We start from the raw sequence: 21,879 nt of genomic DNA on the forward strand, positions 1-21,879 counted from the left end.
TGGGGGTACGCAACAATATGCAGTGCCGCCACCTTTGGGGAGGGAAGGAGGCGGGAGGGCTCTCAGACCCTGCCAGAGCATTGCGCCTCCTTCCCCAAGCCTGGGAGGCATTTGCCCAGCTTAAGGAAGAAGGTGCTATGCTCTGACAGGATCCCAGAGCCCTGCCGCCTCCTTCGCAAAGCCAGGCGCCTCTTCACCTGAGCGACAGCGCCCCAGTAGGTGCGTGGATGGGCGAGGGAGCATCAATCAGCTAACCCGCCCTTAGTGCCCAGCCTTGGTGTGAGGCCACACCTCATCCCCCCATTTGCTGGTTCCTCCCCCTGCTTGTTGGTGAGCGCTAGCACTTCCTCCCCCCCCCCCGAAAAAAGCACTGATTATAGGTCACATCAAAAAAATAAGAAAATGTGTTAACATATCGGTAAAGAATCAGTATGATGGTTCCTGCCAAGGTAGTTCACAAAGAGATCGCCAAAGGGGTTTGTTTACCATGCCATGGTGCAGACTTCAATGCGTCATGACAGTCAAATACAGCTAAATGGAAGTAAGTCCCAGTGTTTCAGTGGGGCTTGTTTCTGCAGAATGGCTGGGCCAAGCCCCTGCACTGCAGCATCATACATTGTCTCTTATGTTGAGGGGAACACATGCCTGGTTTTTTAGAAGGTGAGCCTTCTGAGAGGGAGGGATTTTTATCAGGGCCAGTTCCTGGGCAACCTCTGGCAGTGATGGGCAGAAATTGCAACATGATGATGTTCTGTTCCCGAACAGAAAAGACTAACCTTGCATTTCATGAAGGCCAAATGGGAGTCAACCTGACTTGGTAGGAAACTCCACAATGAAAGGGTTCTACAGCTCGTACAGAGAAGGCTAGTGATAGCCTCTTGTCAGACTTCAGGCATAATAACCCAAGCAGGATCCCAGCCAAGCTCATTTAAGGAACGAGGAGACCATACAGGAAGAGGTTCCCATTCTCATACTTTGACTTTTGAAGATCAAAAGCTGTGGGTTGAGCGATACCAATGTATAAACGTAAGTGCAACCTAGCAGCACTTAAGGGTTGCTGTAACTGACATCAATTGGCATTGTCCCCCACTCCCTCCCAAAAGGCTACTATTAATGCATTAAACAAAACCAACCCCTGTCATGTTAAAACTAATGAAGTTGGAATTTGAATGTTAATCCAAAATTTTGTCGGTTTTGTCTATTAGTAGATGTAGGACTCCAATGGCTTAAGCTTGGGGTCTAGCCTAGTGAGCTATCCAGACTCTGTATACCTCATGTTGCATTCGCTTCATGTTGTGTCTTTTCGGGTTACGAACTCGGCAAACCCGGAAGTGTTTCAGCCTTCGCACACACGCAAAATCGCTCTATCGTGCCGCATCGTGGTGCTCTAGTTGCGGACTTTTCAGGGCTGTTCTTACAACATAGCGCTACTTAACAGTGACATCTTTCTTTCTTTCTTTCTTTCTTTCTTTCTTTCTTTCTTTCTTTCTTTCTTTCTTTCTAAAAAGGAAAGTGGTTTCTGCCTTGTACATGGGCCCAGTTAATATTTCATGATAATATGCATGCAGTGTACAGAACTAGCAAGTTGGCTGGAGAAATACTTAAAGATGTTCAAACATATGTGATCAGTGGTACAGTTAGGGTAGTTTTTTTATTCTGGGCAGAATGATCTTGTAGCCCTGTCCCAACCGGACCGAATGGTCTTATGAGGACCCCTGTGAGCCAGCCCTCCTGCTATTCATTCCTCAGGTACAGAGCAAGCCCTGTCCTGCTCTGAGTGCACCACTAGATAGTGATTTGGAACATGCTGGGGCGACAGAGGCTGCATCTGTTGAAATTTCCTCTTCTGAATAACTACTAAAGGTGCGCAAGTTTTGTCTTCCATTGCATGAGAGCCAGCTGCGTCTTTGATTCCAGTTGCTGATCACAAGTGATGTGAAAATGTGCTTGCTTGCTTGCATGATTGATAGAACTAGGACTGGGCTAGGCTTTTTATAGCATAAATCTTAACAAACAAATTATCAAAACATACATGCGTTGCAGAGAAAGTTACAGAACCTTAACTTAAGATTCAGAGCTCTCAACCACCACAGCAAATTGGGCTCTGATTTTACATGACAGAATTTATAGCTCTTGGCTAAGTCAATTTCTGCAGATAGCCGCTAGGGTCACATCCAGACGGAAGTGGTCAAATGAACAATTAAACCACTGTTGTGGATTAATCAGATGCTCTCTCTTTTTCCCTGCTTGAAATAAAAAAGGAGTTCAGAGGTCACTGGGCATTCAGCATAAAAAATGGAGCCTAGCTCTGCTGCTGAGCTAAATATAACATGATCTCCTGGCACACCATTATGAGTTGGAGAAATGTCCAAACTCTTGTGGCTTTAATGTAGAAGAAGAGTTTGGATTTGATATCCCGCTTTATCACTACCCAAAGGAGTCTCAAAGCGGCTAACGTTCTCCTTTCCCTTCCTCCCCCACAACAAACCACTCTGTGAGGTGAGCGGGGCTGAGAGACTTCAAAGAAGTGTGACTAGCCCAAGGTCACCCAGCAGCTGCATGTGGAGGAGCGGAGATGCGAACCCGGTTCCCCAGATTATGAGTCTACCGCTCTTAACCACTAATTGGGACAGAGTTAGCTACAAAACCAGATCAAGTCAGTTGGCATACCTCCACACTGCCCAAAAAGAGGAAATGCAACACTAAAAAAAAAAAAAAGACAAAAGGGAACACCAATTTGCATGTGCTAATTTATAAGCACAAGTGCATATTTAGAAGTAATTACTACAATTTAAAGAGAAACCACAGTAAAATTCCTCTCTCTTCTGCGGAATACTTGTGTGCCTCTCAGCCTTCTGTGCTATCTGTTAGTGGGCAACTCCCAGGCCTGTTTGTCATCCTTCCTATGGTTCTTTGTTATTAAACTGAACCTGGACCTTCAAATACAGGACTCCCTGTACAGGACTGTATTCTGGTGACCTTTCAATGGAAGGCTCTCCTCTGTCAAGTAGGACAGCTGGCTACCTTTCTGCCTTAGTTCTACACCTTTAAAAAAATCAAAATCAAAGGACATTTGCAAACCCTGAAGTACTTACAGTACTTGTTCATTGGGCAGGGTGAAGGCAGGAAAACTAGCTGGGAGAGTGCTGATTGTATTCTGTGGATTTGTGATAAGTCAGAATGCTTAAAATAGGCAATGCTTAAAATTTAAAATATGTGACATCCCTTTCACAGGGCAGATGGGAAGAATTCAGATTTCATTTGTTGCATACCGTTTCCTCTGCAATTAACTTTCAGGTTTTTGTTTTTGTTTTTGCAAAGCTGATATTGCTGGCAGATTCATTTGCTGAAAAGGAATTATAAATCGTATGCTTCACGCCCTTTCCTTGCACTAGTGATCTTTGCTTTATCCCTCCTCCTGCCCTCCCCTATCGTGCTGTCCATCTATTTATATTACTGCCAGTACCGGTAAGTACTGACAGAAAAATGTATAGCTCTGTGTGCTGGGATTTCCTTATGGCACCCTCGCAACTGTTTGTTCCCATACCCAACAATCAAGAGTATTTGTCTTCCTCACCCAATACAGCGTGGTGTTGCTAGAGCAGATATGTTTATGTGCCAAGTTTCTGTTTTCTTTCCTCTTGCTCTGTAGTCTGGCTCCATAGAAATTCAAACAGACACACTGCTCCCCAGCCTCCTGTATTGTTTGGGGTTTGTCCTGTCCTGTGAAGCTCACTTGATTTAATTGAAACTCTGGGAAAACAAATCAGAAAGGTTGGTCTTTGCATTCTCACTTAAGCTGTGAATGAATATGCTGTTTGTTTTGGTTTCCATTCACAGATATACATAAACACACACACACACACACACACACACACACACACACTCAGCTGCATTTTGTCTTCTGGCTTATGATAGCTGTCAAACAATGAAGCCCCAACTAAATCACGCAACAAGCCCACAGCCAGTTTTGGGCTTAAACAAAAGTGTGAATATTTATTACAGGAAAGTAAGGAGGCATCTGAAAATCACACGGCAAAACAGATTAAGTATAAAGTAAGGCTATCGTAAATGTCTCCCTTTCAAAATGATGAATTAAAAACATCTGAAGTGATTCCCCCCTCCTATCCAGAATTTAATTATTCAGTTTGTGCTGTTAACGGCCCAGAAACAATTCTGGGAGGAAGGGAACGGGGAAACGAGCTGAAAAATATCCATTACACAATTATGTTGGGGATATGCACAAACACTGCCCTTTAACAACAAGTAGCATGTATGTATGAAGAAGAAAAGCTGAGCCAAGTACAGAGTTAATTAGATAAGGAGGGTAATGGTTATTGCCAATGTTCACTAGCACAATTTCTGAAACTCAGACTACCACCAGACAAATACCATCGCTTCTCAATTTACATGTTTTGGATATTCACAGACATATATTTCCATAATCGACATGTGTGTGGACTGATGAAGTCAAATTTGAATGGAGAAAACATGGATTCCAAGTGAGATCCAGCTCAAATGCGAACAAGCCCCCAAAGTGAGGGCAAACTTTGTTAATAAATATATCATCGCTGGTTGCATAGATAATTAAGAAATATATAAAAGTAGGAAGCTGCATTATGCTGCATCAGACCATTTTTCCATCTAGCTCAGGGTTTTCCAAACTTGGGTCTTCAGCTGTTTTTGGACTACAACTCCCACCACCCCTAGTTAGCAGGACCAGTGGTCAGGGATGATGGGAATTGTAGTAAGAAAACAGCTGGAGACCCAAGTTTGGGAAACCCTGAGCTAGCTCAACATTGTCAACAATGATGGACAGCAGCTTTCTCAACTTTCAGGCAGGAGTCCTTTGAAGCCATACTTGGGTGTGCTTCAGTTTGCCTCAGACCTTCTGCATACAAACCATATGATCTACCACTAAGCTATGAACCTTGGCTTATAAACCTACTAAAGATTAGAATCTACTCCAGAAAAAGTGCAGCTTTGGTATTCAGCTGACTAATGAAAAAGTAGCCCACTGCTCTGCTTCCAGATTTGTTGTTGTTGTGTTTTTGTTGTGAACTGCCTAGAGCTGTTACAGGGAGAGACATGCTATAAATATTTTAAATAAAATAAATAATAGGTCCCCTGGAAATTCAGAAATTGCTGATACAAACAAGTATCTCTGCCTGATCTTGATAGCAATGGCTCCTGATTTTGGATATCCTTTATTCCTGGCAAGGCTTTACTCCGTTCCCCCACCCCAAATTGCCAACAGCATTCACTGGAGAGGCTTTTAAGTTTTCATATTGTGCCTAATCAGAAAGAATGCAAGTTGGGGGAATGGGAGACACATTATTTTTTTAAAGTCATAAACTTGATATGATGCAAAATTTGAAAAGAAAACAGGAACATTCATGTAAAAGTAGTCTTTTTGTAGCTATGCTCATTCCAAGGTGAGAACACCATGAAAATGAGATTCCCTTGGCAGTTTGCATGGGTTCTTTCTGCACTATTAGAAGCTGACAGCAATAGCTCACATGTTATATCTTTACATCTCCAGTGGATATAACACATAAATCAGAACAGAGCATCTGTGATTCACTACCTCTGGCAATAAAATAATATAAGAAATGTGGACCCTCTTATAAGCAATATATCAGCTGAGTACTGTCAGGTTCTACAGAAAACTCCAGAGTGTGATTTACTATATTAATTACAGTCTTGTGGCTTCGTGCCGCTAAACCTGAAATTACAACCACATTCCAAAGTTGATTTAAGAATATTCTTTGGTTAGGAATACAGCACAGCTTATTATGATTAATGTAATAAAATATTTATTGCATATTCTGTTTTTTCTTTGTTCCTCTGTTTAGTGCCCTACTTAGGAGGCCTGTACAAAAGTTGTAGCATCACATTACCAAGGCCAGACTGGATGCGATGGCAACAATATGTGTCTACCCTATTCAGGGATAAAGCATGTAGTGTAGCGGCAACTCCCAATTTATGCAGGGGTTATGTTCCAAGGCAATGTGCATTTAAGTGAAATTGCTTATATTTGAAACACCCCTGAAAAGGCCTGCTATATACTCTATAACAAGGTTGAAATCAGTACCACTTCCTCTTATCCTTCTCCCCACATGTTATGCAATGCTGACACACCATATTAATTCACTTTACCAGGCTGTCAGATGAAAGACAATATAAGAAATATAATTGACATTATAGAATATATGGAGGTCAGGAATGAAAAACAAGCGGCACTGGTGTGTATAGATGCAGAGAAGGCCTTTGACAATGTTTCATGGTTATTTATTGGGGGGGAAACCCGATGGAAATGATGAATTTTGGAGAATCATTCTGTAGTGGAATTGACGCAGTTTATTCAGACCAACAGGCCATGCTGATTGTGAATAACATGACAACTGAGAAATGTAAAATAACGAAGGGTACAAGACAATTCACTAACAGAACAATTCTATATACGTATTATGCCAGGACCAAGAGATACACTGACAGAATGACCACCATATCCAAGACATGCAAGGGGGAAAGCACCCAACTGGAATGTTTTGTGTTTTTATGCTGTGAATGACCCTTTGATTTTTGGATGAAGGGTGGTGTGTAATAAAGGAAAACAGGAAAACAGCACCCTCTGCATCCCTGGAAATGCTGCCATAGCCTTCCAATCAGGAATTGCGCTGGTGACGCTGTCCGCACGACCCCCAAACACGGAAGCAATCATTAAAACGCATGATGATAGGGAAGACCCTTTACTGATAAACACATAGAATAATAAAATTGTGGAGAATTGTGGAGGGGACCCTGAGCATCATCTAGTCCAACCCCCTGCAATATAGGAATATGCAGCTGTCCCATAGAAGGATTGAACCTGCAACCTTGGCGTTATCAGCACCATGCTCTAGTCAATTGAGCTATCCAGCTGATCATGATAATACGAAAACACATTTATAGATAAGCATCTGTGTTGCGCAGTGGATTGATATATAGTAGGGTAGCAGGTACAAGTGTCCCTAAATGTCACTAGCTTCATGCTAGGAATGCATTCACTCCTTGCATAACTATTTGCCATGGAGATTCCAAGGACTCAGAATCCTGTCTGGAGCAAGTAGGTTAACAACCCTACAGAGGACTATCTGGGAGCATCCTGGCCACTGCTGCTAGGGGTCCTAATTTGTCTCCCAATGCCCTTTCCCCCAAAATTACACCCACCAGCCCCACCCCAATGTCATATGTCACATCATGGGTGAGGCAGGTAAATGTCATCACTTAGAAGTCTGTTTCCAAGCTGCAGAGTCAAAGGGAGGAAAATTTCTTGCATCAGGTCTCATGTTGCTGTGAAGTTGCACTATTGATGGTCTGTAGGAATGTATAATAAGTCGTAAATATGCCACCGACATCCTGCCTATATAAGTGCTGGAATATACGGAGAGTCAGTGTGGTGTATTGGTTAGAGTGTTAGACTATGATTTGGGAGACCAGGTTTCAAATCCCTGCTCATCCATGAAGCTCACTGGGTGACAGTGGACCAGGCTCCGTCTGTCATTGCATTAAGGCTCTTCAATGCTGACCAGTGTATTGAGCATTCATTCTGATTGGTTTGTGAGAAGGTTATAAGGCATTACATCAGGCAATTTTCATCCCACACTTTCCATTGCATTTTCCTGTTACTTTGCTTATCACAAAAAACTTTACTTTTTTGAAGGGGTGGGTGGGGTGTGGGCTTGTTGTGCAAGAGCACCAAATCAACTTGAATTGCAGAGCCTGAACTTTTCAATATGTGATTGTATCACACCTCAGAATAGCAACACTCCGGAATAGCCCATTGTCTCTCAAAAGCCAAGTCATGTGCGCTAGACCAGGAAATGAACTTTTTATAGCATGAGCCTCTGCTCTGATTTATTAATTGAAGTAGGTCAAGCAAGAATAGAAACAATTATTGAAACTTGGCATCTGGGAATCCAGCCAAATTCTTGGTGGATGTAAGTAAACCAGAGTCAGTGAATCTAAGAGAGAAGTTAAGGCCATTTGAAATCTGGTCTGTCACCTTCAGACTTTCTCTTCTCCAAAATAAAATGACACAACAGAATAATAGCTATTCCTTATGTAAATGTAAAGGCTGTAACTTGGATGTCATGGCCAATCAGGGGTCAGAGACTGGAATTGCAACACAGGATAACTAGCTTCCTCTTCCTGCCCTTCCCAGAAATGACTGGTGACTTTTTAGTGCTTAGAGCTGCAGATGATGCTCTTCACACAGCCCAAGGTTGGTAAAAAAAACAAAACCCAGCAAAATAAGCGAAGTGATTTGATGGCTTGCTTGCCCTGTAAAGGCATGCAAAATCTCCCACCTGAAGAATGCTGCTCACACTGCCTACTGGTAAAACCAACCCCGACATCTCTCTTCCGCTCTTAAAGATGGATTTCCCTTTCCCACAGCTTCAGCTGCTGATTGTAACCATACTTGGTTAAGAGCCAGTTAATTCTGGTGAAGATTATTTCTAAACTCAGAACCTGCCACTCAACAAACTCCAGATCCCTAAACCATGTCTAGCGGCTATATAGCTCCAAGAGCATATATTATATTTCCTAATGTCGGAAGAGTTGATGAGACTCTTAGTTCATAATAGCATAATAGCCTCATTGCAGGCTGCCATTCACTTTCCTCATGCAAGAATTAAGAAACCCACAACCCGTGCGACTTATGTTGTGACAAGCGCTGCTATAATAATGTGATGACTGTCTAGACATAGACAGGAACCTGTTTTGGTATGGTACGTTGGCAGTCAAAATTCTGCCAACATGGAAAGTTCTAAAATAATTGTTGAGTGTGTGTGTGTTAAATACCCTGAAGAATGGTCACTCTGAGCTCCTTCATCCTATACTGGAGTTCCTTCATCCTATACTGAACTCATTCATTCATTCATTCATTCATTTAGTATTTGCATTAATTTTACTTATTTTTGTAGAAGTTATTTTCTGAAGACTGGCACAATATAGCGTCTGAAAATCTGTGATTGTAATAATCACATTGGGGCCGATCAATTTCATGTTGGTATAGCAGATTACGCTCCCCCCCGCAATGTAACTAGGTGGCATTTGTCAGTGATGTGGGAAATTGTACAGGTTTCTTCTAGAACTAATGTTTTTGAAGCTTCAGGATCAATGTCTTATATAGAGACGGTGACACCAGCGATGGAAGAGACATTAACAGAACAATCCTGCACATGTTTACTCAGATGTTAACCCCATTGAGCTCAATGTCCTATGTATGTTTACATGGACATGAAGAAGAAGAGTTTGGATTTGATATCCGGCTTTTCACTACCCGAAGGAGTCTCAAAGTGGCTAACATTCTCCTTTCCCTTCCTCCCCCACAACAAACACTCTGTGAGGTGAGTGAGGCTGAGAGACTTCAGAGAAGTGTGACTAGCCCAAGGTCACCCAGCAGCTGCATGTGGAGGAGTGGAGACACGAACCCGGTTCCCCAGATTATGAGTTTACCACTGAATTCAAGTGTATAGGATTGCAGGGGTTCAGCACCTTCTTATGCATGTTTACTTTGAAGTGTGTCACAATGTGTTCATTGGGGTTAACCCCTAGGTGAGAGTGCATAGTATCAGAATCTTACAGTACAGAAACTTTGCTATGCCATTGGAACATTCCATTGTCAAATGTACACTGGTAGAATTATTATTATTATTATTATTAGTAGTAGTAGTAGTAGTAGTAGTAGTAGTAGTAGTTTACTGCCCTATACCCTCATGTCTCAGGGCGGTTCACAACATAAAATCACAATATAAAACACAAAATACATAATAAAAACAAAAACAACCCAATAATCCCCCCTCTCTAACACATTTTAAAAGGGCATTAGATGCCAATCAGCTAAAGGCCTGGTTAAAGAGGAATGTTTTTGCCAGGCGCCTAAAGGTGTATAATGAAGGCACCAGCCAAACATCCCTGGGCCTCCACAAATGGGCCCGTTCTTGGGTTGCCGCCGTCTGGATCTCTCAAGGAGGAGGCACACAAAGAAGGGCCTCAGAGGATGATCTCAGGGTCCAGATTGGCTCATATGGAAAGAGGCGGTCCTTGAGGTATTGCAGTACTGAGCCATTTAGAATAAATGAAACAGGGCAAAGTCATGGGCAGGATGGAGACAGCACAAAGAAGGAGCATAACTGCCACCACATCTCACCCCTTTAATCCACAGAAATGTCCCAGTTGATGTCTTAACTTTGTACCAGCCCTAGGCCTGGTGTAAAAAGAAATCCCTCCTATTGACTTTGGTTGTGGGAGGGGGGATAGTATCCATGATAGCCCTGCCACATCACCATGACAGAGCATAGGATATAGTGTAACTCAGCCTTCAACAACATGGTACCCTCCATATCATTGGACTTCAGTCCCCATTAACCTCAGCCAACATGACCAATGATTGGGGGTGATGGAAGCTGCAGTCCAGCAACATCAGGAGAACATCAGGAGGTAGCTCCACTCATAACCACAGCACGCTACCACCAGAATATAAACCTGTCATTAGGAGACCATGGCCACATCCACACCATACATTGAAAGCACTCACCTACCACTTCAATAGTCCTGTGATTCCAAATCTAGCCTGGTCAGGTGTAACATGCTCTCCGTCCTTCTCACGAAACAACTGAGCATCCAAGTCCAGGGACCGTGTTTTTCAGCTGTTTGCTGTTGTTCATTATTCTCTCTGTGTCTCCCTTTGCATTTTACAGGCTACTCTCCCACAGGGGCAGGATCTGCCCTACACCCCCATTCTGTGCTGAACATGAGGAGACCCACCCCATGACCAGTAGCCGTGACCTCTGTAGGGGGGTTGTGACCTACCTGCTCCTGGTAGGCTCCTGCACCCTTGAAAATCTCTTTATGACAGGCAGTTATGCAACCGGTGAAGGTGTTCCTAGCATGGAGCTTGTGCTAAAAACAGAGCTGCTGTTTGCTGAGCACGGAAATCCTGCTGGGGCAACTGGTTGGCAACTCTCCCTGTGTTCCCTCTGGTTCACAATCTTCTCCAACCTGGATACTGTTCAATAAAGGCAATGGCAATGTCACCTTCGTTGTTTCTTTGACAGATCACTATCTCCCAACCCCTCCTTGTGTGACCTAGTTCCAGCTAGACTCTGGGGCTTTTGATGGGCTCCATGGCTCCTCCACCTCCTCCACCTCCTCCGCTCTGTTTACTCAGGTTTCCTAAACTGGGATGGAGGCAGGTCTTTCAGGCTACCCAGGTGAAATGGGGAAGTGTCTTCTTCACCATGGTGTTTTCTTCTTCTTTGGTGACCACTTGTAGCTGAGTAAGATGGCCTTCAATGAATATGGTCTTAACAGTGTGCCCGTAGGTGACTACTGTGGAGGCCAGTTCTGTATCCACACGTCCTTCCACAGTGGGGACATAGGTTTCTGGGCAGGAATTGATCACAGTGAGGGTTTGCCAAATGTGCCTTACTGTTAGCTTGTTTCTCCCTTTTGTCCTGAGTTTGTGCTTCTTCAAAGTTCACAATGCCTTTTGGAGCACTCACAGACTAGTGATTCCCAGTTGTCAGTGTTTAAACCTTTTTCCTTTAAATTTGCCTTGAGAGCATCTTTAAACCTCTTTAAACCGGGCTCGTGTCTACGCTCATCCACATGCAGCTGCTAGGTGACCTTGGGCTAGTCACACTTCTCTGAAGTCTCTCAGCCCCGCTCACCTCACAGAGTGTTTGTTGTGGGGGAGGAAGGGAAAGGAGAATGTTAGCCGCTTTGAGACTCCTTCGGGTAGTGAAAAGCGGGATATCAAATCCAAACTCTTCTTCTTCTTCTTCTTCTTTTGTTGTCCACCAGCATAACGCTTACCATTCTTATGTTGGGAACAGAGTATTGCTTTGGAAGACAGTTAATCAGGCATCCGAACAACATGACCAGTCTAATGAAGTTGATGTTGAAGAATCATTGCTTCAACACTGGTGATCTCTGCTGCTTCCAGTACACTGGCATTTGTTCACCTGTCTTCCCAAGTGATTTGGGACAAGGCAGTCAGCTGCAGGTGAAGGGGTGGAGAGCACTTTGAGGGATCCTATTCCCTCCCCTGTAGATACTTCCCCAACCGTGACTCTCCCTAAGTTTCACTGACAACTAGGATGAATCCTTCAGTGTTCATACGGGAGTTGTCTCTGGGGTACCTCAGTGCTTTACGTTTGAAAACCTCTTGCCACCTATGGGATCTCCCTACCAGGGTTCCCAACTACTGCAGTTTGCCTTCCCTTTAGGCAAATAAGTGGCACACTTGGCTTCACTGTCCAGCCCTCTCTGTATGACAGGAGAATAAGCAAACAGTTTCCTCTTCCACAGGAAAGCTTTGTTCTCTCCTCTTAGTCACACCTCTTAAGGTACTGATACACTGCCACAGTCAGCGAACGTTTAAGCACATTTAACTTTATTAGGTAACTTGAAAACATGGATGTCTTGGGTTATTACTGGTACAAATCTTCTTATATAATTCAGCTCAGTTATAATATTTCCTGCTTCGCTTTAGCAATGGTAATGGCCTTTTCTCCCATTCCCCAAAGCCTAACCTCGCAGTTTCTCTTTCTAAACCTCCACACCCAACTGCCTTTCAAGGTTGTTCCCCCTCCTTTTAGAATGCCAACTAGCTCCGCCTCCCAGGGAACACCTACCTAACATGGGAGTGATAGGTTAACCCATGATGAACCAGGCATTATTCCGCCACAAGCACCACACCATATGATTAAATATGTGGAGTGGGGCTTACCTGGGCACCACCCAATATTTTATTCAAATCAGTGCCTTTGCCGAGCACTGGAGAAAATACTGGTTTCCTCTACCACATCTAAAACCAAACCAAAACCCGGAAGGAATTCATTCCTGGAAAACATGATGTTATATATATTTCAAACAGATACGGAATCATACAGCAGAATGAGGGAGGACATGGATACATAATAATACAGAGAGCCTCTTTTGCATTGAAAATAGGACAATAAAACTCCTCAAGCCATTTAGTCACAGCCCTTGATCATAATTCATTTGCATGGGCTAATTTCATTTTAGAAAACATTTAGTCCTTGTCACAGTGATCAACATTAAATATGATGTCGTGTCAAAACAGCTGACATGCAAATTGTATGCCTGTCAGCATTTCACAATGAGCATGAAGTCAGCTGCACACACACACACCTCTTTCTTGCTGGGGAAACCAGGGTACTTGAAGAGCAAGTCAGAATGGTCTTTCTTCTTTTATAACATCACTTTTGTGGGAGTTGATCAGCAGTACAAACACTTCACTGGCACATGAAGAATACCTCAGAGCGAGGTGGAGGAAGGTGTATGATTGCCACATAGTCACTATCCAGCGGTGTTTCTTGATCCTTGTTATTGCCAAAATACCGGTAGGTCTTCCTTGATCTCTTAGTTGTATGGGGGGTGGGGAGAGGATGCACTTCATCTCCTGCATCTCATACGACTGGAGACCCCAAAGCACTGCTGCTTCCTCCTCCACCACCACCTCCTTCTTCTCTTGCAGCCTCTATTGGGCCAAGTTCTTTTGGTGTGGGATTAGACCAGCATACTGGAGACTTTATCAAATGGAGCAGAGAAATAGCTAATGGACCATCACTTTTGATGTGACAGGTGCACATTTAGTGCACATAGCCTGCATTCTTTCCTTTTGACAATGCACCGTTGTTTCAGGGGAGGGGTTTTTAACCTTTTCCCCATGATGCAGTCCTAATCAAAATTGTCTCCTTATTATGGAATCTTCATCGAAGGGCTAACAGCAGCTTCCATGGAAGCCAGCTCCTAGGGGCTGCCGAGGTTCCTTCTCCTCCCCCATAAAATATTTGAGCGCCCCTCCCCAAGTTGATGTGCATTGCTGCTTAAATGGTGTGTGTGCATCGCCTCTTGTGATCAGTTATGTGGGGTGGGGCTTATCTACCCTCCCCCATTTTTTAAAATTCAAGTTGGCACCCTTGGTAACTTCTTTTTTTTGCGAGGGGGGGCGACGACAGTGGAATGCTAATAAGGTTAAACACCCCTCCCTGTGTGCTGCATTCCCAGTCTTAGTAGTAGTAATAGTAGTTAAAAAATCAATGGAAACCCCTTTCACAATGCGATTATCACACAGTTATAATACAGTAACAAACACACACCAAAACTCATATTCTCTCAATCGTTTGCATGTTAAAGAACAGAGATCATGATCAAAGGAAATGGAGTCTGTTAACAATTTATATGAAAGGAGAATTAAACATATGAGCTGGCGTGGATTATTTACTTCTATAAATCCCAATTATGATCCTAATCTGGTGCCAAGGTTGCTGACAGGTGAATGTATGTTTAAGCGAATATGAAGCACGAAGGGGATACATGTTCTTGAAAAAGCTGGAAGTAATAGCTATACTCATTTATCCACTGCTTTTGGTTTTTAATGGTTTTTACTTATTGCTGGTTGTAACTTGGCTAGGAACCATGATTGAGGGAAGTGCTAGAAATCTTATCAGAAAGACCCAAACTTTTCAACTCCCTGGCTTCACTGAAGCTGATTTTCCGGGAGGTATATGACATGGAACTTCTCTCCCCCCCCCCCATGTTACACTCAATTTTATTTATACAAAATGCCTTGAGTGAAAAGAAGAAAACAATTGCTAGTCAGTTGCCAAGCAAGTCAGTCCCTCTTGCCGTCTGCAGGCAATGTGGTCACTTGGCATTCTTAGCCCTGTTGGCCTGCATTTTCTTTAGCCCTTTCTTGTTGTTTTTCTTTTCAAAACACATGTTCTGCAGGAACTTGGGATCAACCCCCTTCAGAGATTCATATCTATTTGATCTGGGTTTCTTACTGCCCATTTCTGTGCCACTTGTGAGACTGATTGAGTGTGGTGTGGTTCTTGGACTTAGCCATGGCTTAAACCCGAACCTCCGCCACGGTTCAGACCAAAACCGGAAGAGCCTGACATGGAACTTCTTTATTATTTGGTGACCCAGGTCGCATTTTAAGAGGCTGAAATCAATCAAAACAAAACTATTCCTTTCTAAAGGTATGGAGAGGTGATGATGTTGAAGTCATATGACATCAGACTGTCTCAAATTGGGTCTTCTCCCATTCTAGTCAATTTTCAGATTCTCACTTAAATCCAGTTATCCACATTTCCACTTCAGTTTGACATAGATAGATAGATAGTCCTCATTAAAAATTCACCAGCATTTTAGTGCATTCTCCTAATAGACATCTTTTTGTATGCAATTTTGCTTCAGATTCATATTTTTGCAATGCCCTTTTGCCTGATATGATGCATTTTATAAGTTATTTTCAGTAATATATGCATTTCTGTACACACTTCTACATTTTTGTACACATTATTTGCCTAGAGAACTGCATTGCAAAATTTGGAAAATTGTGAATTATGAAGGGTGGCTGTGTTTTAGTTTGTCCATTTTTGGGGAGGAAGTGTGAATTAGGTAGGTTTGCCTTTAAATGCAAATTCAGTTGGATTTCTCCCTCATCTCTACCTGTGGCCTTTCAGGTGTCCTTGGACTCCCATCAGCTCCAACCAGCATGGTCAATGTCAGGGATGTTGGGATTTGGATCCCTGTAGCATCTGGAGAGCTTCAGATTTTCCACTCCTGCTGTAGATGTATCGCTATACTTTTGCCACTTGTAGCAAACTGTGCTGCAGTTAAAACATTTTGCTTTGTGTACGTCGACATATTGCACAAATATGTATTATGCTGAAACAGACAGCTGATTTACCATGCTGAAAAACGCATTTCATTAAAAGTATTTTCGATGTATTAAATGTGGCTTTAGTTTTGTGTTGTTGTTGGAACCAGCACAACCTCTGGTTTCACAAATGAAATGGTTTGAGAATGGGGATTACCTTTCTTAATTGGGCCTCTGCACAGAACAGTGGAGAGTTTTTGTATTTTCTAGCTTCTTCCAAAATGCAGAACAACTCAAATCTCAGATACCACCCTGCACCCATTACAAAATCTCCTGGCACAAAAAAATGTGAGCCAGTGACTAGTTAGTTTTTCATATCCTTAAAGACATCATTTGTGAAACTGAAGTTGGCTTTCCAAACATGGCAGGTATGTAATACGTAATAAACTTGCAATCTTTGTGAACATTAATATCCCCTCTTTTGTTTTAAAGGAAAATTTAAATTTGAGAAAAAAATCGTTATCTCCTAAACTCATTCCGTTCCCATCTCTTCTTTTGCCTCTCCCAGACCAAGATGAGAGAGCTGCAGAACTGAGCAGAGAGCAAAATGAGAAAACCATACGCAGTACCCAGACAGCTCTTCGAAACTTCAGGGAGTTTCTCATCTCTAAGTATCCCTCGGAAACCCGTGAGATCTACATCATTCCTTGCAAAGAGCTGGATGCTTACTTAGCGTCGTTCTTTGTCGATGCCCGACAGAAGGATGGTTCGGAATATGAGCCAAATAGTTTGGCCAATTACCAATGTGGGCTGGAGAGGTATCTCAAGGAGCATCGATATGGATACAGCATTACCAGGGACAAGGAATTCAAGAGGTCTCAAGAAGCCCTGAAGCAGAAGCAGATAGAGCTGAGGTGCAAAGGGAAAGGCAACAAGCCACACAAGTCCATGAAGCTTACCTTTGCAGATGAGCTTATCTTACGCAAGAGAGGCCTACTGAGCCGATACAACCCCGAGGGACTGCTGAACCTCGTCTGGCTTAACAACACCAAGGCGTTTGGCCATTGTACCGGCTTCCACGGCTCCACCCTCAAATGGGGGGACATTAGACTTCGGGTGACAGAGACAGGGCTGGAATATTTGGAATGGATGGGTCAAGACAGCGGCGATGGGAGCACCAAAACCAAGAGGACGGGCACGGACTCCAGAGTGTACGCAACGCAACACGCTCCGCAGACCTGCCCCGTGCAAGACTACAAGGAGTACGCACAAAGGCGCCCCCCTGCAATGCGATACGAGGATGCTCCTTTCTACTTGTCCATCAAGCCGGTTGTTAACCTAGCTGCACTTCATTGGTACAATTGCCAAGCCCTAGGTAAAAACAAGCTGGCCAAGATGGTCAAGACGATGTGCGAGAAGGGGAACATCCCCGGTAGGAAGACCAACTTCAGCGTGTACCAGAGCTGCAGCACACTCTCCGAAGCTCAAAGCAACCAGCTGGTTCTGATTTGCAATAACTTAAGCCAGCAGGCTGCTCAGTCCATGGCAAGCCACTCCGGCCCTGGCAACTTCATCGTGTCTGCATCTTATGACTCTTCTTCAGACACGGCTTGAAAGGACTCGAGATGGGAACATGTTGTGTTTGAAGCTGTGGGCCTGTGCCCAGGGACACACATCAGTTGTGATTCTATACTGCTACCATCCTGACTCACCTTTCCCCAGTGTTAATTCACTTTATTAAAACAAATAATATATATATATATAAATATATTCTTTTTACAAAGATGTGAATAGAAATAGTTTAGTATAACTTATATAGTATTTATAGTGCTGATATGGGGGCGGGGAATGAAACCTACTTATAGGGTGCTAATATAATGGTAGATTTTCAAAAGGGGAAATAGTTTTCAGGCATATACAAGGCAGGCCATAGTCTTTAGGCAGAAGCAAGCAACACTACGCACTTAAGTCAGTTGTAACACAGACATATCTTGAGGGGGAACTGAGCACTGGGGACACCGGGCCCAATAGTGGTGCCCCAGAGTGCTTTTGTGCACCTCCTGTTCATTGCCTTTGAGCTTGTGCAGAAGATGTTGGCATTAAATGGTGTCCAAAATGCATCACTTGCACCTAAACATATTTGGTGTGTGTGTGAGCGTATATTCCCCATGATGCTTCATGTCTTTTGAAAGTTTGCTGTTAAGTTTGCTGTTAATATGACATGAATTCAGTATTGTGTGTGGGGAGGGAAGAGGGATAATTTTCTATTTTCTTTCTTGCCGACAAATATGGTTCTTTTCCAGCCTGATTTAAGGGGGAGAGAAGGAACAAAGAAAATGGGATGTAGCTTACTGGAGCATTTTCCTCTATTTTTCAATCATGCCAGCTTGGGGGGTGGGGAACACTTGATAACGATCAACAAAGTGAAAAATAACAATGGTCTTTTAAAAAAAAGGTATAATATTTATCCATATGCAAAAACAAGTGTCATTGCAAAAAACCAGACTGTTACACAAACAATCTTAACTTTCCCCAGCTGAGAACCAGTGTTTTAGCACTTTTGTGACTAGTCGTTTATATATATATATATATATATATATATATATATATATATATATATATATATATATATATATATATACTGTCAAGGAGTCAGCTGTAGCTGTTACACCAAGCAGCCACAATGCAAAACAGAACTATAAGGTTGCTTATATTGTGGCCAGCATTTGTATTTCCTTGATAAAACAGCAATAACAACAAAAACAATGCCCCCCCAATCTTCCAGGAAGCATGAAAAGCTGAGAGTACAGTCGCAAACCTCATTTTGTTGTTGTTTTAATGGGGGCGGGGGCTGCTTTTCTAGGGAATCAACATGAAAACAGAGAGACCTCCCTGCCCCTCTAAGTTCTATGCACACATGCTCTTTGGAGTCTTTGCCCTAAGCTAGATCTGGAGAGAACTGGGAGCAAACACAGTTGTTCCCCTGCAGCAAGGTTTCCTTGCCATACAGTATATCAAGGGTAGCCAATGTGTTACCTTCCATATGGTGTTGGGACTCCCAGACTGCATCATTGCCAGCCAGCATGGCCAATGACTAAGGATGATCAGAGTTGTAGCCTGGCAGCACCTGCCCATTACACTGGCTACCTCTGCAATACAGTCGTACCTCGGAAGTCGAACGCCTTGCCACTCAGAACGCTTTGGCTTCCGAACGCCGCAAACCCGGAAGCGAGTGTTCCGGTTTGCGAATTTTCTTTGGAACCTGAACGTCCAACGTGGGTTCCGATTGGCTGCAGGAGCTTCCTGCAGCCAATCAGAAGCCGCGCCTTGGTTTCCAAACGTTTTGGAAGTTTGAACGGATTCCTTCCGACTTCTGAGGTACGGCTGTATGTGGTTCTTACGGATTGTCACGCTACCAGTGTGTACAGAGGGCACCAGATTGAGGAAAGCTGATCTAAAAATTGAAAACGGAATAGACTCTGCGAGGCAAATAGTGAAACGGCATGTGTGTGAACTGGCCCCGTATTCCACCATATACAACTCAGCACTAGGAAATCTGTAGGGGGTGGGGCTTTTGATCTGTATGCCACATTTAATCCTCCTGGTGATTTGATTCTCCCGTCACATATTTTAGGAAATTTGCATTGTTTCGTTACAGAACAATTTTCTATTGAGCGAATTTTTAATAGTATATTAAATCTCATGCAGTAACATCTGATTGGGGTGGCCAACTTGAATAAAATATTGGGGGGGGCAGGTATGTATAATTGATCATAAGATGTGGCACATGCACACCATTTGAATGGCAATGATCATCAACTTTGAGGGGGGGGCAGGCCTCTCAAATATTTTATGGGAGGGAGGGACCTCAGCCCCTAGCAGTTGGCCCCTATGCATCTGATGTTTTCTAACTCAAGAATAACCAACCATTCATCTGGGGCCTAAAAGCAGATCTGAAAGCCCTTTGTCTGTGCCTGATGTATGGGATTTCAGCACCACAATCTACTTAAGGTGCAGTAGCCCTGTCTACATTTTCATTTGGCCACCAGATTTTAACCAAGGCTATTATATAGTCTATGCTCATATTTCTACTCATAAGGATTAAAAAAAAATGTTTTCATGTTGCAGGAGCCATTCCATACATTGTTGCATCTCTCTTTGGGGGTTTATAATGCTCCAGCTATGCTTGAGCACATTGCTCCTTAACTTGTAGCACACTCTTATTGGTAGATGTCATCAACTTTAGTACAGAACCTGCCCATTTGTGAAGGGATCAGTTTGTGCAGCAAAATATACTTCCCCCTCCTCCCTCGACTGCTGAGAATATGGAAGTTGGTTGTCCCTGTTTTCTTCTAACCAATTCCCTGTTCCAACTGAACTCAACTTTTTTAACAGCAAGGCTGTTTGGGGGGGGGGCAGGGAGGGGAGGAGTAATTTGCTTCTAAAAAAGAAATCTCTGTCTTGCCAAAAAATAAAAAAAATTCTATGCATTGTGTAATTCAGTGATGTTCCTGTTAAATATGCATGTTTTATCGATGCATTTGTGATCTTTGTAGGGTTGTTAACCATTGCTGCTATAACCATTTATTGTAGTTAAATGGGGGGAAATGGTACAGTTTACTGTGAGGGCTGTGCAAGTTAACAGTTTTATGTGTGACATTACAACTTGTATCTTTTTTATTTTTTATTTATATATATTTTTTAAATCTGGAGCTCATACTAGTGCCTTCTGTAGAAGGAAAATTTAATACCATGTTGTGGTTGATAAATCGTGCCAAATTTTCAAGTCATGCTGTTTTAAGACATCCAGTCTGTGACCAGGGCAAACAAATGGTTAATGTGTTGTTTTGGGCCCAACTTTCTATTGTTATTATAAATCATTTAAATAGCACTTTTAAAATGTCCTAGGTGGGTCACTATGATTCTCATTATACAGTTGGGGAAACGGTTTCTTCCCAGGGTGCATGTAGATGACAGATTTTAACTGGCTTAGTAGTCATTTCTTCTTCTCATGGAACCCAAAAAATATATTGTAACTGTGAGGGGGGATGCTAAGGATATAACAGAATTCTCTGCTATTTGCAGTCTTAAGATTTTAGTGAAACTTTGGCCCTGGGAAAGACTACCTTTTATCTTTACCAAGATAGTTCCTAACAAATTTTCGTAAACCCTTCCCCCACAGTGTTGCAGTGTATTTTATGGGAGGTGCTGTAACCTTCACAGTGTCTACAACATCATTTAAAGAATGTCACGTCACCAAGTGAGTTGGCCACTAACTAGCTCTCAGTTTTGCAAATGGAAACCAGATAAGCAGTTGAGGTCTTTCCCCTAAATTAAACATAAAAGTGAAAAAAAACGTTTAGGTACTTGATGGCAAAGGATTCTTTGTTGGTGAAACAGGAAGTTGCTAACTGAGGAACTCTGGATCCCCGTTAGTTATATGATTTTATGGAATTCTTTATCCCAGGTGGCACTGTGGGTTAAACCACAGAGTCTAGGGCTTGCTGATCAGAAGGTCGGCGGTTCGAATCCCTGCCACGGGGTGAGCTCCCGTTGCTCGGTCCCAGCTCCTGCCCACCTAGCAGTTCGAAAGCACATCAAAGTGCAAGTAGATAAATAGGGACCGCTCCAGCGGGAAGGTAAACGGCGTTTCCGTGCGCTGCTCTGGTTCGCCAGAAGCGGCTTTGTCATGCTGGCCACATGACCCGGAAGCTGTCTGCGGACAAACGCCGGCTCCCTTGGCCTATAGAGCGAGATGAGCGCCGCAACCCCAGAATCGGACACGACTGGACCTGATGGTCAGGGGTCCCTTTACCTTATCTGATTATTTATTAAGCTTCACAGAGAGCCACATCTCCACAGTAGAGCACCTGCTTTGCATTCAGAAGGCTCCAAGTTCAATCCCTGGCAGCTCCAGAGAGTCTCTTTGTCTGAGATGCTGCAGGGCCATTGCCAGTTAGTGTGGACCAGAGATGGGGAACATGTGGCCATCCAGATGTTGGATTCCAGTTCCCATCAGCCCCAGGCAGCACGTCCAGTGGTCAGGGATTATGGGAGTTGTCCATAGGAACATAGGTTTCTCATCCTTGGTGTAGACCAGGCATCCCCAAACTTGGCTCTCCAGCTGTTTTGGGACTACAATTCCCATCATCCCTGACCACTGGTCCTGTTAGCTAGGGATGATGGGAGTTGTA

General features: G+C 43.2%; 1 protein-coding gene across 3 annotated transcripts in view; it reads left to right on the forward strand.

The window, feature by feature from the left end:
* Positions 1-21,879, forward strand: part of KIAA1958 (KIAA1958 ortholog) — a 66,861-nt gene that overhangs the window by 16,001 nt on the left and 28,981 nt on the right. The window contains exon 3 of one of the 3 annotated variants that reach the window (XM_033174027.1): positions 16,254-16,373. The exons of the other annotated variants lie outside the window; for them this stretch is intronic. Coding sequence (XP_033029918.1) covers positions 16,254-16,373 — 120 coding nt within the window. The remainder of the gene's footprint in view (positions 1-16,253; positions 16,374-21,879) is intronic. 3 annotated transcript variants of the gene reach the window in all.

This window comes from Lacerta agilis, chromosome 16 (assembly GCF_009819535.1).
Source record: "Lacerta agilis isolate rLacAgi1 chromosome 16, rLacAgi1.pri, whole genome shotgun sequence".
NCBI lineage: Eukaryota > Metazoa > Chordata > Lepidosauria > Squamata > Lacertidae > Lacerta > Lacerta agilis.